The sequence below is a fragment of the Galeopterus variegatus genome, unplaced genomic scaffold (assembly GCF_000696425.1).
Source record: "Galeopterus variegatus unplaced genomic scaffold, G_variegatus-3.0.2 Scaffold4013, whole genome shotgun sequence".
Lineage (NCBI taxonomy): Eukaryota > Metazoa > Chordata > Mammalia > Dermoptera > Cynocephalidae > Galeopterus > Galeopterus variegatus.
The window spans coordinates 360424-374440 of NW_007730124.1; the positions used below are offsets into that span (position 1 = coordinate 360424).

The 14017-nt window shown below is 37.6% G+C and overlaps 1 protein-coding gene across 1 annotated transcript in view; it reads right to left on the reverse strand.

The window, feature by feature from the left end:
• PTPRO (protein tyrosine phosphatase, receptor type, O) overlaps positions 1 to 13142 on the reverse strand; it is a gene marked incomplete at its 5' end in the record, with an annotated part of 159856 nt that extends 146714 nt beyond the window's left edge. Inside the window, one exon of the mRNA XM_008586534.1 lies at positions 12951 to 13142. Within this exon, the coding sequence (XP_008584756.1) occupies positions 12951 to 13142 (192 nt within the window). The remainder of the gene's footprint in view (positions 1 to 12950) is intronic.
• Between the last annotated feature and the right edge of the window lie 875 nt (positions 13143 to 14017).

The window sequence follows — 14017 nt, forward strand, 5'->3', positions numbered from 1 at the left end:
AACCATTAATAAATCATGTGCTGCTATGGGGACTAACAGAGATTTAATTGTCTAACTACCCATGCAGCGGCCATCCATGCACTTGGCTAAGATGGGGCCATGGAAATTCAAATACTGGATGGAAGATTGGACTTCAGGACCTCTTTCAATTCTTAACTTTGAAGAGCTGTGAATTAATAAAACCTGAACTTGTGAGTAATTTTTAAGAATATTAAGAAATGAATGTCAAATTTCCTTTTAAGCCATAAGAATCCAGTATCTGTTTTCTTCAAAATGACAATTTCTCCCAAGCCTTTTCCATTAGTTTAAGCTTTAAGGAAACAAATCATGGACCATTTGCTGGACGAATTTAATAATCCATTATGATAATTCACTATAATATTTTCCAAATATATTGGTGCATAATTTATAACAAGATGATTTATTATATATATTTAGTACATAAAAATGATACTCTGTTTCACTGGAATAAGAAATACCATTAACCTGCTGTACTTGTTTAGTTGATTAATGTGTCTATCTTTTTGTGTATTCCACTTAGCATTCGGAGTGAGAAAGAGATTTTTAGTTATCAGGTAATTATAATTAAGCCCATACTAACTTCTATAATTAAAGAGAGAAAGAATAATAACTATAGTAATAGCTGGCATATATTAAGTGGCTAATATATGCCAGGGATTGTTCTAGGTCTTTTAGATGAATTATGCGTAATCCTTAAAGCAATATTTAGAGCTTATTATTATTATTTTATCAATAACTAAGAAGTAGAAGACAGAGAATTCAAATAAAAGTAATTCCAGCAATAATTTTAGTGCTTTCTTGGTTTTAAGTAGACTGTGATCACAAGAGCATGATTGTGAGCACACCTGGGGTCCTAGGCAGGAGCCACAGGCAAGCCCCACTGCCCAGCCAAAAGTAGGAGCACACTCAGGGTCTGAGGCAGGAGCTGTGGGCAGCCTGGCAGAAGGCAGGAGCATGCCTGGGGGCCTAGGCAGGAGCTGTGGGCAGCATCTCCCACCCAGCAGAAGGCAGGATTGTGCTGAAAACTCCACTTCTGCACAGGTGGTCCACCATAGCAACAGCCACACCCACTGCTGCCACAAGGGTGGCATGCCACCACAGTAGCAGCCACAGCCACCATGCAGGTGGCCTGCTGCCTACTTGACTGCATTGACACAAGGAGAGTTACCAGCAGAGACTAGAAAAAGAAATCTCTTTTCTCAAGCCCACTCCACAGTAATAGAAAAAGCAACTGCTCTACCAAATGATCATATATCAATGTAGAGATACTACAAGTACTAAAAACCAAGAAAATTTGACACTGCCAAAGGAATACAGTAATTCTCAAGTGTCAGACCCCATACAGCAGGAAACCCTTGAAACATCTGAAAATGAATTCCAAGCAACAATCTTAAGGAAACTCAGTGACATATGAAAAAACTCAGGCAACACAATGAAACAAGAAAAAATATCCAGGATATGAAGGAGGAAATTTACATTAATACCTTGAGAGAAGGTAGCACAACTCTAGGAACCGAAGAATTGATTCAGTGAAATAAAAAACAACCAAAAGCTTAAGAAGCAGGTTAGAGCAAGCAGAAGAAAGAATTTATGATCTCAAAGATAGTCTTTTCAAAATAACACAGGTGGACAAAAAACAAAGATGAAAGAATCTTAAAAGATGAAGAAAATCTAAGAGAGCTAGCAGACAACCTTAAGTGCACAAACATCCAAATCACAGGTGTTCCAGAAGAGAAGGAGATAAGAAAAGACATTGAAAATCTATTCAATGAAATAATAATGGAAAACTTCCCAGGCATAGGGAGACACATGGACCTTCAGATCCAGGAGGCTCAAAGATCCCCAAAGAGATTTCACGCAAAAAGATCCTCTCTGAGACACATTACAGTTAAACTGGCAAAGCTCAAAGACAAAGAGAGAATCCTAAAAGCAGCAAGAAAAAAGCACCATGTCACTTATAAGGGGGCCACCATCAGATTAACAGCAGATTTCTCAACAGAAACTCTATATGCCAAAGAAAATGGGATGATAGATTCAAAATGCTAAAAGAAAAAAAAAATGCCAGACAAGAATGCTGTACCCAGCAAGGCTATCCTTCAGAAATGAAGGAGAAATAGTGCATTTCCCAGACAAACAGAAACTGTGGGAGTTCAACACCACACGACCAGCACTGCAAGAAATCCTGAACGGAGTCCTTCATCTTGAACCCCAAAAATGATAATCACTACCATGAATACACAAGAAAGAACAAAAACCACTGGTAGAGAAACTCTATATGCCAAAGAAAATGGGATGATAGATTCAAAATGCTAAAAGAAAAAAAAAAATGCCAGACAGGAATGCTGTACCCAGCAAGGCTATCCTTCAGAAATGAAGGAGAAATAGTGCATTTCCCAGACAAACAGAAACTGTGGGAGTTCAACACCACACGATCAGCACTGCAAGAAATCCTGAACGGAGTCCTTCATCTTGAACCCCCAAAACGATAATCACTACCATGAATACACAAGAAAGAACAAAAACCACTGGTATAACAAAAATGCAAACAAGAAAGAGAAAGACACTAAATCTTACCATCTCAAAAAGAACAAAAAACAATCAAAGACAAATAATAAAAAGGGAAGAAAGGAACAGAAGATATTTAAAAATCCAAATACAATTTCTCTTAAAAGGGGAATCTTTTTGGAAAAAACCTTGCATAAGATATTGAGCCATTAATCTCTGAAGAATGAAACCATTAGTTTCAAAAGAACCAGCAATTCAATATACTTATAATTGTCCTTTTTGTTTGAAGACAATAAGGTGTAACCCACTCATGTAGCTGGCAAATCTGGCTCTTAAAAATTTTGCTTTTTAGTGAAAAGTAACAGTTACAAGGCATAGTGTAGAGCTAGGGCTGGGTCTGGAGCTCACAGACCCCACGAGCCCATTCACAAACCCTTCACATGCAGGTCTATGAGCTAGGTAACTGGCAAAAATGTCCTTGGAGCCTTGGTTGAAGAAGGCATAGTCTTTATTCAGCACACACACATCTAGGAGCTGGGCAGTACAAAGAGAAACTCTGAAACTCAACTGCTACCAGCAAAGTCCAAAGAAAAACTGAAACTGAACAGCAGCCAGCAGAGTAAACACATTCTACCTTCAGAGGTGGAACTCTGCCAGCCAGCTCTGCTAACTAACTGCTGAACGCACACAAAAGCAATTAACTAAAAAGATACATGGGCGCACATGCACATTAACTCCACCCACACACAACTTGTTTACAAGAAATGCGAGGGAGCCTGACTAAATTATCCTATTTTCCCCACACATAGGTCTGTGGCAAATTCAAGAATCTATTCTTGTATGCAGCTATCAAGTCTTCCCAGGAATTCATTAGACGTCTTTAAAGTTAGTAATTCCTTACACTATGGAGTGTGCTTTTTTATGCCTAGATCTAATTTTGTGCCAGTGCTGCCTTGCTCATCAAAACCTTCTCCATCTTTCTGGGTGGAAATTAAGTGAGATCAGTGAAGGCTTGTGGCAAAACTCATAAATGTGGTAGCATTTAAAGCCAAGGTGGCAAATTCCTACTGAGTTTGATCTCTTGCTTTTCACCCACATTGCTTTGCCTTTTTATTCTCTGCAAATAGGCTGGTACTGAGCAATATGAACCTGCTGTGATCTTTTTCTCCCCAGGTTTACTTAAGCACAATTTGGAACTGAATATTCATTCTTTTATGACATTTATACTTGTGACTGCCTTTTCCCTTTGAAATCCATTAACAAAGAGAAAATCATGGCCATTTGTTATTATCCTGTTTCACTTGTCATAACAGTTGTGTGGTAAGAACCAATGATCAATCCATAGGGCTGGTTCTAACGAAAATCTCATTTTTTGCAGCAGCCCTCTGTGGAGGGCTTGATGATTCATGCGCTAATGTGGACTTTGGTAAGCAAAATGCCAAAGGAGTCACTGGAAGCTGTGTGTGCTCACGGTGTGCCCCCCTGCAGGGAAGAGGGGGCTAAAGGTGTGTGGTAATTATCCCAAACATGAGGAAGGTAGGCCCCTGGCAGGTGCTACTTTTTGAATTTTTTCAGTCTTCTGGTGATAGGAAAAAGAGAGAAGTGCTATTTGGTCTGCTCTCGCCAAGCTTTCCTACTGAGGATAGCCCTTTCCTCAAACTCTCCCTGCTGGGACAATGAGATGGATCTCAGTGGTGTTTGAGGATATCTTTTCCTCCTTTCCTTTTAGGGCTCAGGGAAATAAAGAAGCGCTGCGTTATTCTCCCATTGTTTTAGTTGCTGCAACAGATGCCGCTCTGAGTGCCTTGTGGGAATCTTTGCCCCCCGTTTCTTTGGTAGACAGGGGAGGGGACTAGAAGGTTTTGAAAGGTATATTTTTCTGATTCTGCTTCTGATAATTTCCTTTACTCTGGCCACGAAACTTTAGTTACAGAGGTGTGGTATATCAGTAAAATTTAAACATCAAGTGCTATAAAACTTACACAATTTGAAATGCAGTATCCAAACATTTAAGGAAAAGGTTTGGGATTATCTGTTCCTTTTCGAATTGAAGAAGCATAGGATAATCTACCAAGGACGTGCAGAGCTATTACGTATTGTACTAAATAGATTGATACCATATTAAAGAAGCATTAGGCTACTAAGGGATTCACTATTTAAAAACCCATATATAGGGCCGGCCCAGTGGCTCACTCGGGAGAGTGCGGTGCTGATAAAAACCCATATATTTAATAGTTTTTATAAATATATTACAAATTCTACTTTACAAATATCAATTTCATAAGAGCGCTTCATCCCAGAGGGCATAAATTCATCTAACTTAGATTTGGCTAATATGTTTCAGTTGAGCTATATTCATCCTCCTATTTTGATATTTGAGTTTTGTTTCAGACATGTCAAAAGTCTGGCCTAGGGAGGTAAGGATTAATTTATTAAAGATAATTTACAATACAGAATCCAAGCATTACTTTGCAGTAACAAGTGCATGTCAGTTCAAGATAATTCATTTTAGTAGAGTAATTTTTTTCTAAATAAAGATATCAAAATATATTTTTGTAAATAAAGAAAGTAATGATTATCCATTTGTTAGGGGCACATGATTAATAGTTCAAAAAGGGATAGCAAATCTTACTTAGATATAACTCCATTTAGTATTAGGTTAAGCCATATGAATCAATGACACTCCACCAAATATATCTTTGAAACTAAATGCTTTGAAAATAAAAACCGAATAGCTTCAGCTCTTCAATTTTCATAGTATAAATGCTTGGATGCCTACACTGCGTCAGGGTCTAAGAATGTGTACTTTATCTACAGAGCTACAATCCAGCTACCTATTAAAGCACATAGGGATGCTGCAACAGACACCAGATTGAAATAAAAAAATATTGAATGAACGATCAATTCAAAAATAATAATTCATTTCAATGAGTCCTAATATTTTAATAAAAGAAATACCTGATTGCTGTATAAAATTGGGATATATAGGTAATAAAACATTAACAACATCATCCAGAGATGACCACAGTTATACTTTCTGACCCTTTCAACATGCAGCTGTTCTTTAATAAAAATGGGACCATATTGTTTTCTTACATGCTTTTCTTAATTAATATACGGGAAAAAAAACTGCACATCAATAAATATTCTTCTCTTGTATTCATTTTAAATGACTCTATAGTGTTCCAATTTTTGAGTACTTGAAACTTTATAGAACTTGCCAGTTACAGAACCCACAGGGGGACAAGAGGTTTACTTAGTCATTGTCATTCAAACAGTGGTCTGTGGAGTAATGCCAGTCTGAAAACTGTTCATTAATCATCTGTTGTAGTTCATTCAGGCTTCTACAACAAAATACCATACACTGGGTGGCTTATAAACAACAGAAATTTATTTCTCACAGTTCTGGAGGCTGGGAAGTCCAACATAAAGGCACTGTCAGAGATGGTGTCTGGCGAGGACCCTCTTCCTGATTCATAGATAACAACCACTTTGCTGTGTCCTCACTTTGTGGAAAGGGGGAGGAATCTCTCTGGAGCCTCTTTTATAAGGGCACTCACCCGATTTGTGTGAGCTACACCCTCATGATACAATTACCTCCCACAGACCCCACCTCCAAATACCATGACATTGGAGATTAGGTTTTAACATATGAAATTTTTTGTGTGGGAGGGAACATTGTCTATGGTTTCATCTATGACAAAGTTAAGTATATCAATAAAGGGCTAGATTTTCCAACTTTCATAGCAATTTATCAGACTAGTTACATCTGTTTTCATGTAATAATAAAAAACAAATTGGGACTTGTATTTTGTATGTGTGCTTTAATTTAATTTTTTATAAATCTATTTTTGATGCAAGTATTGGCCCATAATATAGTGGGGGGAAAAACTTTGATTCTTTTCCCCAGGTAGTTCAAAAAGTATAACCAATCTGGCTAGTCTGATGAGAACGTCTTGGCCCGGAAATCACAACCTGAGCCAATGACTGGTTGATAGGAACGTTTTTAGTGATATAGCAACTAAGATTTGAAAAAACAGTGGTTAGTAGTTGGAGAAACAAGTGTTCTGCTATTCATGGTACTGAACCATCATTTCTCACTAACCTGTCTCAGCCTCCTGCCCAAATGTCATGAGGGAGATGCTCCATAGATGACAGCGATTGAACAAGATAATCAGATCCTCTCTGCTTATAGCAGAGTTAGAGAAACTTGGGCATTGGTGTCTTCAGAACTAAACTAATAGAGACAGCTTGAGAGGAAAAGGTTAAGAGCTAGAGCCGTGTCCTACAGCAGAGCTGCTAATGCTTCTTTGCAACAACACCCATTATTTTGAGATTGCCTGACTGCCTGTGATTCTTGCAACCTAAAAGGACCAAATTATCATGGGTATAGTATAATTTATTTAATCAAACTCCTATTTTTGCTTATTTAGGTTGTTTCACGTTTTTACTACTATAATCAGTGATACATTGAATATCCTTCTAGCTAAATCTTTTCACACATTCAACAGCTCCTTTAAATTTCAAAGCATTTCACACATTCACTTGATTAAAGCTTTAGTAGTTGTTGAGAAAAATTAACCCAACTGGGTCAGTTTGTCAAAAGGGCTGATATGAATAAAGTGATGTTTAAGTGGGTCTGTGTTTTAATAAACATAGTAACATCTACAAAAATTGGAAAAATTCCCGTGTGTGTGTATGTTTGTGTGTGTGTGTGAGAAATATTTTTGTTATTTGTGAATAATGCTTGATGTTCAAATGGATTTGCAGATCCCTGGCAAAAGCATTAAGTTTTTCCTTTTTCCAGGAAATGCTGATATTTGCTACTTTACCGTTCAAAACTGAGAAAATAAAGCACATACTTGTACTCAGTTTTTTTTTTTTTAATCTTTACTTATATGAGGGACACACCACCAAAATGAATTTACTCTTAGTGATACATTTTTGCTTATGGGTTAAAATTGAAGTGCTAAATAAACACCTATGTATGGTAGACAGCAAGCAGGGTCTGCACTGGTCCCTATGTCAGATGCCTGGATACATGCCCTCCTAACCCGGGAGCTCAGAGGTCTGCCCGATGCAGCAAGCCTGCCAGCACCAGAGAAGAGTGTGCCAGGGGTGTAGAAGCAGCCTGGATCCATACCAACTTCCATGAGAATCCAGTGTCCTGTCTGACAGAGTGGCCTGCCTGCACCAATGAAGAAGGTGCGGAGAGTAAGCCAACACTTTGTACTGTTCTCACCCAGAAACAAACCTATGAAGCCCAACCTATCAATATAAAACACTTCTATAGGTATTAGTCTCTCCCCTCAAAAATCACTCCAAAAATTGAAAGAAGCCACTACACCACTAGATGCCTAGAGATCAATGCAGAGATATGAGAAACACACACACACACACAAAATTAGGGAAACATGCCTCCTCCAAAAGAAGACTATAATTCTCCAATACCAGACCCCAAACAATAGGAAACCAGTGAATAGCCTGATGAGGAATTCAAAATGGCAATATTAAGGAAACTTAACATGATGGATGAGAAAACAGAGAGAAATCACAATGAAGTTGTAAAAGCAATCCAGGTCATATATGAGAAATTCAATAAGGAGATAGAAACAATAAAAAAGAACCAAGTAGAAGGCCTGGAACTGAAGAATTACTTCAGTGAAATAAAAAATACAGCCAAGAGCATAATCAACAGGCTAGAAGAAGTGGAAGAAAGAATTTCTGGACTAGAAGACAGGCTTTTTGAATTAACACAGTTGGACCAAAAAAATGAAGAAAGCCTACAAGACCTTTCTGATAACCTTAAGTGTACAGAGATCTGTATTACGCATGTACTGGAAGGGGAAAAGAAAGGAAAGGCATTGAAAGCTTGTTTGAGGAAATAATAGTCAAAAACTTCCCAAGTGTTGGAAGAGATGTGATCTTACAGATCCAAGAAGCTCAAAGATCCCCAAACAGATTCAACCCAAAAAAGACCTACTCAAGACACATTACAGTCAAGTTGTCCAAAGTCAAAGATAAACAAAGAATTCTAAAAACAGCAGGAGAAAAGTGTCAAATCGCCTATGAGGGAATCCCCATCAGGCTAATTGCTGACTTCTCAACAGAAACCCTACAGGTCAGGAGAGAGTGGGATGACATATTCAAGTGCTAAAACAAAACAAAACAAAACAAAATACTGCCAACCAAAAATACTATATCCAGCAAAGCTTTCCTTCAGAAATGAAGGAGAAATAGTATCTTTCTCAGACAAACAAATATTGTGGGAATTCACCATCATGAGACTGGCCTCTCAACAAATCCTGATGTGAAATGGAGAATTACTGCATTTAAACTTAAGATATGTCATCTAGAAATATCGTAAGGTCAACTAGTAAAACAATAGTTTAAAAATTGTCAGAAGTGTCATGCAGTTGTGCTTCCATTTGGTGGAATTTGTACTAGAAACACAAAAAATAATTCTGCAAAGGACATTTTACTGGACTACTCACTTTGAAGTGAGTACCTTCCGTGCATACTGGATAAAAAGAAAGATCTGAGATACAGGTATTAAGAGGGAATTCAGTGGCTGGGCTGTGACCCAGAGACCAAGTATATATTTGGCAAAAGGACAGGAAGTTTTGGAGGATTTTGAAACTTAAAGCACAAGACACCATTTTGTCTTAAAAACAAACAAACAAACAAAAAATAGCTGCTGAACTCAAGGTCATGATGAACATGAATTTCTAAAGATGCTTGTGTGGCCATGGGATATTAGGTAAGATCTCCATGTTATAATATGCAGCATGGATGTAGAAAGAGACTAGAAATGTTCCTCTAGGTTGAGAAAGCAAATTTAAAAGAAATGACTAAATAAGAGTAGTAAATAGTTATTAACATAATCTTTTTGTTATGTAACACAATAGTCCTTTTGGTGAAGATTCTAAACCTTGCACAAAGTTTTTCTAATAACATTTTCCAAGATAAAAAGCCAAACATAAGAGAAGTGATCACTTTGAAATTATCTGAATTTGTAGCAATATACAAAGACTGTGAGTTTCTTATTGTGTTTTCATTTACTTTAAAAATTTCATCCATGTATAATCTATTCCACTGAATTATAACAATTATTAGAACCATTAAAATTGTAATTATTTAAAAACTAAGTTAGTCTCTCCCAAAGGGACAATTTTTGAAGGCAACTTCCAAAAATGAGTGAAATAACTAATTAATCCCTCCTGAGATGAGAGGGATGACCCTCACTCCACTCCTCCTTCAACCCCAGGTCCATTCTTTCAGGGACTAAAGGCAAAGTCATAGTGGGCCATGATTCTGGTTTTTAGAGTCTAACATCGTGATGTTCAGGCAAGTGTCTCTGAGGGAAATACCCACTTTTTAAAAGCAAGAACAAACAAGGTGTTCCTGGGCCAAGCACCTAGGGCACACCCTTGTTCTAGGAGTGCAAACAGTAACCATTCTATCCCCTGAGTAACTGGAAGTTCATAAATTGATGGGACATTTTTTTTTTAATTGAAGTCAACATCAAAATATTGAGTACAGTTTTAAGGAACTGTTTACTTTACTATTTACACATAGTCTATGGAAATTTTGTCCTTAACAATGCTAAATATTATTAGCATCATTTCAGAATTCAGCTTCAGAGTGATCCAAATATTTTAAATGAATGAATGAATGAATTTTGAATTGGTAAATAAAAATAGTATGTATTTATGGTATACAATATGATGTTTTGATACAAGTATACATTGTGGAACGGCTAAATCAAGCTATTTAACATATGTATTACTTCACATACTTGTCATTTTTTTATGGTGAGAATATTTAAAATCTACTCTCTCTCAGTGATTTTTGAGTATACAATAGGTTGTTGTTAAGTGTAGTTGCCATGATGTGTAATAGATCTCTTGAATTTATTCTTCTTGTGTGACTGAAATTTTGTATCCTTTGATCACCATCTCCCCAAATGGGTCAAATACTGATGCTAACACACACACATGCACACACACGCACATGCACACGCACACACACACACACGCACACGCACACACGCGCACATGCACACACGCACACACGCGCGCACACACACACACACACACACACACACACACCCCACCACCTTGAAGAGGTGTTCGTCACACCTTATCTTTGCAGTAACATTTCAGAACAGTTAGCCCTTCTCTTCCTTGACTCCCCCATAGACTCCACCTCTGTTTAGTTCTCCTGACGCTCACCCTTGGCTTCTATCGCACTACAGACTCCTGATGCAGCCCCTTGCCTGCCATCCTCCTCTTGCCCACCTTTTATATTTGAGTCCTAGATTCTCGTCTCTTCTCATCTATACTAGCTCTCTGCAGGATTTCCTCTGGGACTGTTGTTTAGTTACCAGCTACCTATATGCCAGTCACTCTAGCATCTGCATCGCCAGGCCTGAGATTTCCTCTCAGCTTAAGACCTGTGTATTTAGCTGCTGACCTGAAATGCCTACTTAAATGTGGGAAAGGCACTTCAAACTCAAGGCTCCTGAAACACACTGAAAACCAATACCTGGACTTTAAAACTAACCTTTTTTTGGTGTGTCCCTGTTTCAGGAAATGGACCACCATCCAACCATTTGCACGATCTGGAAGTGTGGGAGTCACCTTCAACTCTTCTTTCACCCTCACTGTCTCTTATTTTATCTAAATTATCAAGTTCTACTGTGTGCATCTCCTGAATATCTCTTGATTTTGTCCACATTTCTGTCTCTCCTACTTCTGTACTCCTAGAGTAGTCTCTTCTTATACTCTTTGAGTTGTTCTCTACGTTGCATTCAGAAAATCTTTTCAGTGTATATAGACGCTCATGTTGCTCTCTGTCTCCATACCCTTCAATGAATTTCTATTACACTTGAGATAAAAACTTATGTGGCCTGCCTTAGGTCCCATGTCATTTTAACCTTGTGAGCCTTTCCAGTCTAATCTCCTTCCGCTTTCCCTCTTGCTTTCTGTACTCCAGCTTCAAAGATCTTTCAGTTTCTTAGCTGGAATATTCTTCCCTCCATCTTGAGATTAGTAACTATTCTCTTTTCTCTAAGTGAAATTCTTGCTGCAGCCCCTTCTTTGAGTAGTTTATTCCCACTCATCCTTTACATGTAAGTCCATCTATTACCTCCTCTGGAAAGCCTTCCTGGATCATCGCCACCTGCCCTGACTTAGCAAAGTCCTTCTGTGAAACCTTTCCATGATTTGGCGATTTCTCTCAGAACACAGTCTCAGCTTACATTGATATTCTAATGTGTTTCATTGTTTCATTAATACCTGTCTTAACCTTTAGTCTAAAACTCTAAGAGGGTAGGGACCATGTGTGTTGTTCTCATTTTTATTCAAGCCCTAACACAGTGCTTGGTACATGGTAGCATTAAAAGGATATCTTTGGAATGAATGAATGAATATGAGTTTAATGAGATTCAAAAAACACTGCCGTGTTCAGATGGTGTGGAAGACACTCTCACTATCCTCAAAATCCAGTTTCTCCAATAATTGCTGACTGTCGGTGGACACATAAATCCTGAGAAGTGAGGTTGTATTTGTGAGCTTTCCTTGCAGCTACGTAGGGTTATATGACCAGTTCCTAGTCACTGGGATGTAAGAAGAAAGTGCAACATTTAGAAAGTGTTCTTAAAGGAAAGCGATGTGCTTTTTTCCAAACATCTTTCTCTTTCTGCTGGCTGGAATGTGAACAGAAATGCTGAAATTCTAGCATTTGTCTTAGTCCATGAGGTGATGGTGAACATGGAAGCCATTCAAGGAGAAGCAGCAAGAAAGAAGGTGCCTGGGTTCAGATCCCTATACTAACCAGTAACCCTCTCCCACTGCCTTTCCCCCAGAAAGAGAGAGAGAGAGAAAGAGAGAGAGAAAGATCCCAAGACCCTGGCACCAAGGAGCAACTTTCTAGTCTTGGATGACCACACACAGATTATGGGAGCAAAATATATAAACTTTTATTTAAAGCCCTAGATTTGTGTTTTCTGTTACTTTGTCAAACCTAAATCTAATTACAATTTTCTATTTTTACAGCCCTTGATTAAAAAACCACTTTTTATTATAAAATAATTTTAACTTACTGAAGAGCATAATACAAAATACTTCGGGTCTACTTTAATCTATGATCCTTTTATAAGAAACTGAATTATATTACAGTAAGTTTCTGTACTTTTAATTTGGACTACTAATCTCTCCTAAAATGAATATGAAAATAAGAAAAGAGATTATATTCCCACAGATGGAAACAACACCATGCATGATCTGTATGCCTTCCCTTGCTTTTTCAGACAACGTTGAACCTAGAGTGAAAGGGCTAAGGATTATTATGCTATTTTAAGTATCAGAAATCCCTGCAGCAGAACCATTTGCAGTAATGGCTCTGAATCAAGTTCTACAAACAGTGGCGCTGCGTTCACATTTCACATTGCCCTTTGTTAAAGCACTTGCTCGTAAAAGTGCTGCCCTGGGGAACACTGGCTTGGGTGGTGATGAAGGTGTCCCAGCTTTTCTGCCTCTTCCTGCTGGCATAACAAAGAAGATCAGCATCTCTTTGAGGCCTTTTACAACAACTGTTAAAACCGCTGTAGGTACCTATATTGACAAACCCAATTCTTCATTTATGAATATGAATAATATATGAATAAAAATGGACAACCAAGGGTCACCAGAGATTTGAGGAAAACTAACACCTTTATATAAAAGATGAAAACTAATCAAGTAGAACGAATCCTAGAGGAACCCAAGATAATGCAAAAACAGAAAAAAAAAACTTCACAGAGCAAGAACAAATTGCTACAAAAATGAATAACCTGAGAGCAAGAAAAAAATCTTGGGAATTAAAACCATGATATCTAAAATTTAGAATTTTAGTGAAAGGCTTAAATAATAAAATTAAGGTGGCTGAAGATAACTCCCAAAACATAAAGCATAAAAGACAAAAGCATATAAATTTAATAGAAAAGTTAGGAGACATGGAAAATAGATTCAGAATATCCAATATCTGTCTCTCCAGAAAACAACAAGAGAGGGAATAGAGGAGAAAGTAAAGGGGATCATAATTTCCTGCTCTATCATGTGAGCATCTGAGCCTAAGATACACGACCAAACTAAGAACCAGGTGTCTGAAGAACAAAGGTAACACTATATTCAAAATATACACGGTTTTAAGAACCAGTTTTCTGACCTAGTACAATGTGTCAAAGAAATAACTATTGGATATTTCTCTGAGCTGAAAAAGGACTGTAGTTTTAAAGAGCCCAAAAGTGCCAAACAGTAAAAATAATAACAACAGTAAGTACCCCATCAGGATGATCAGATTTAGCAAATAAAGTTACATACGTTTGGGACATAGTTTTTATTTTTGTTGCTTATCTGAAATTAAATTTAAGTGGGTGTCTGGCATTTTATCTGGAAACCTTAATTTAAATCTATACACATTTAGATGAAATCTTTGAACCCCAAAGACG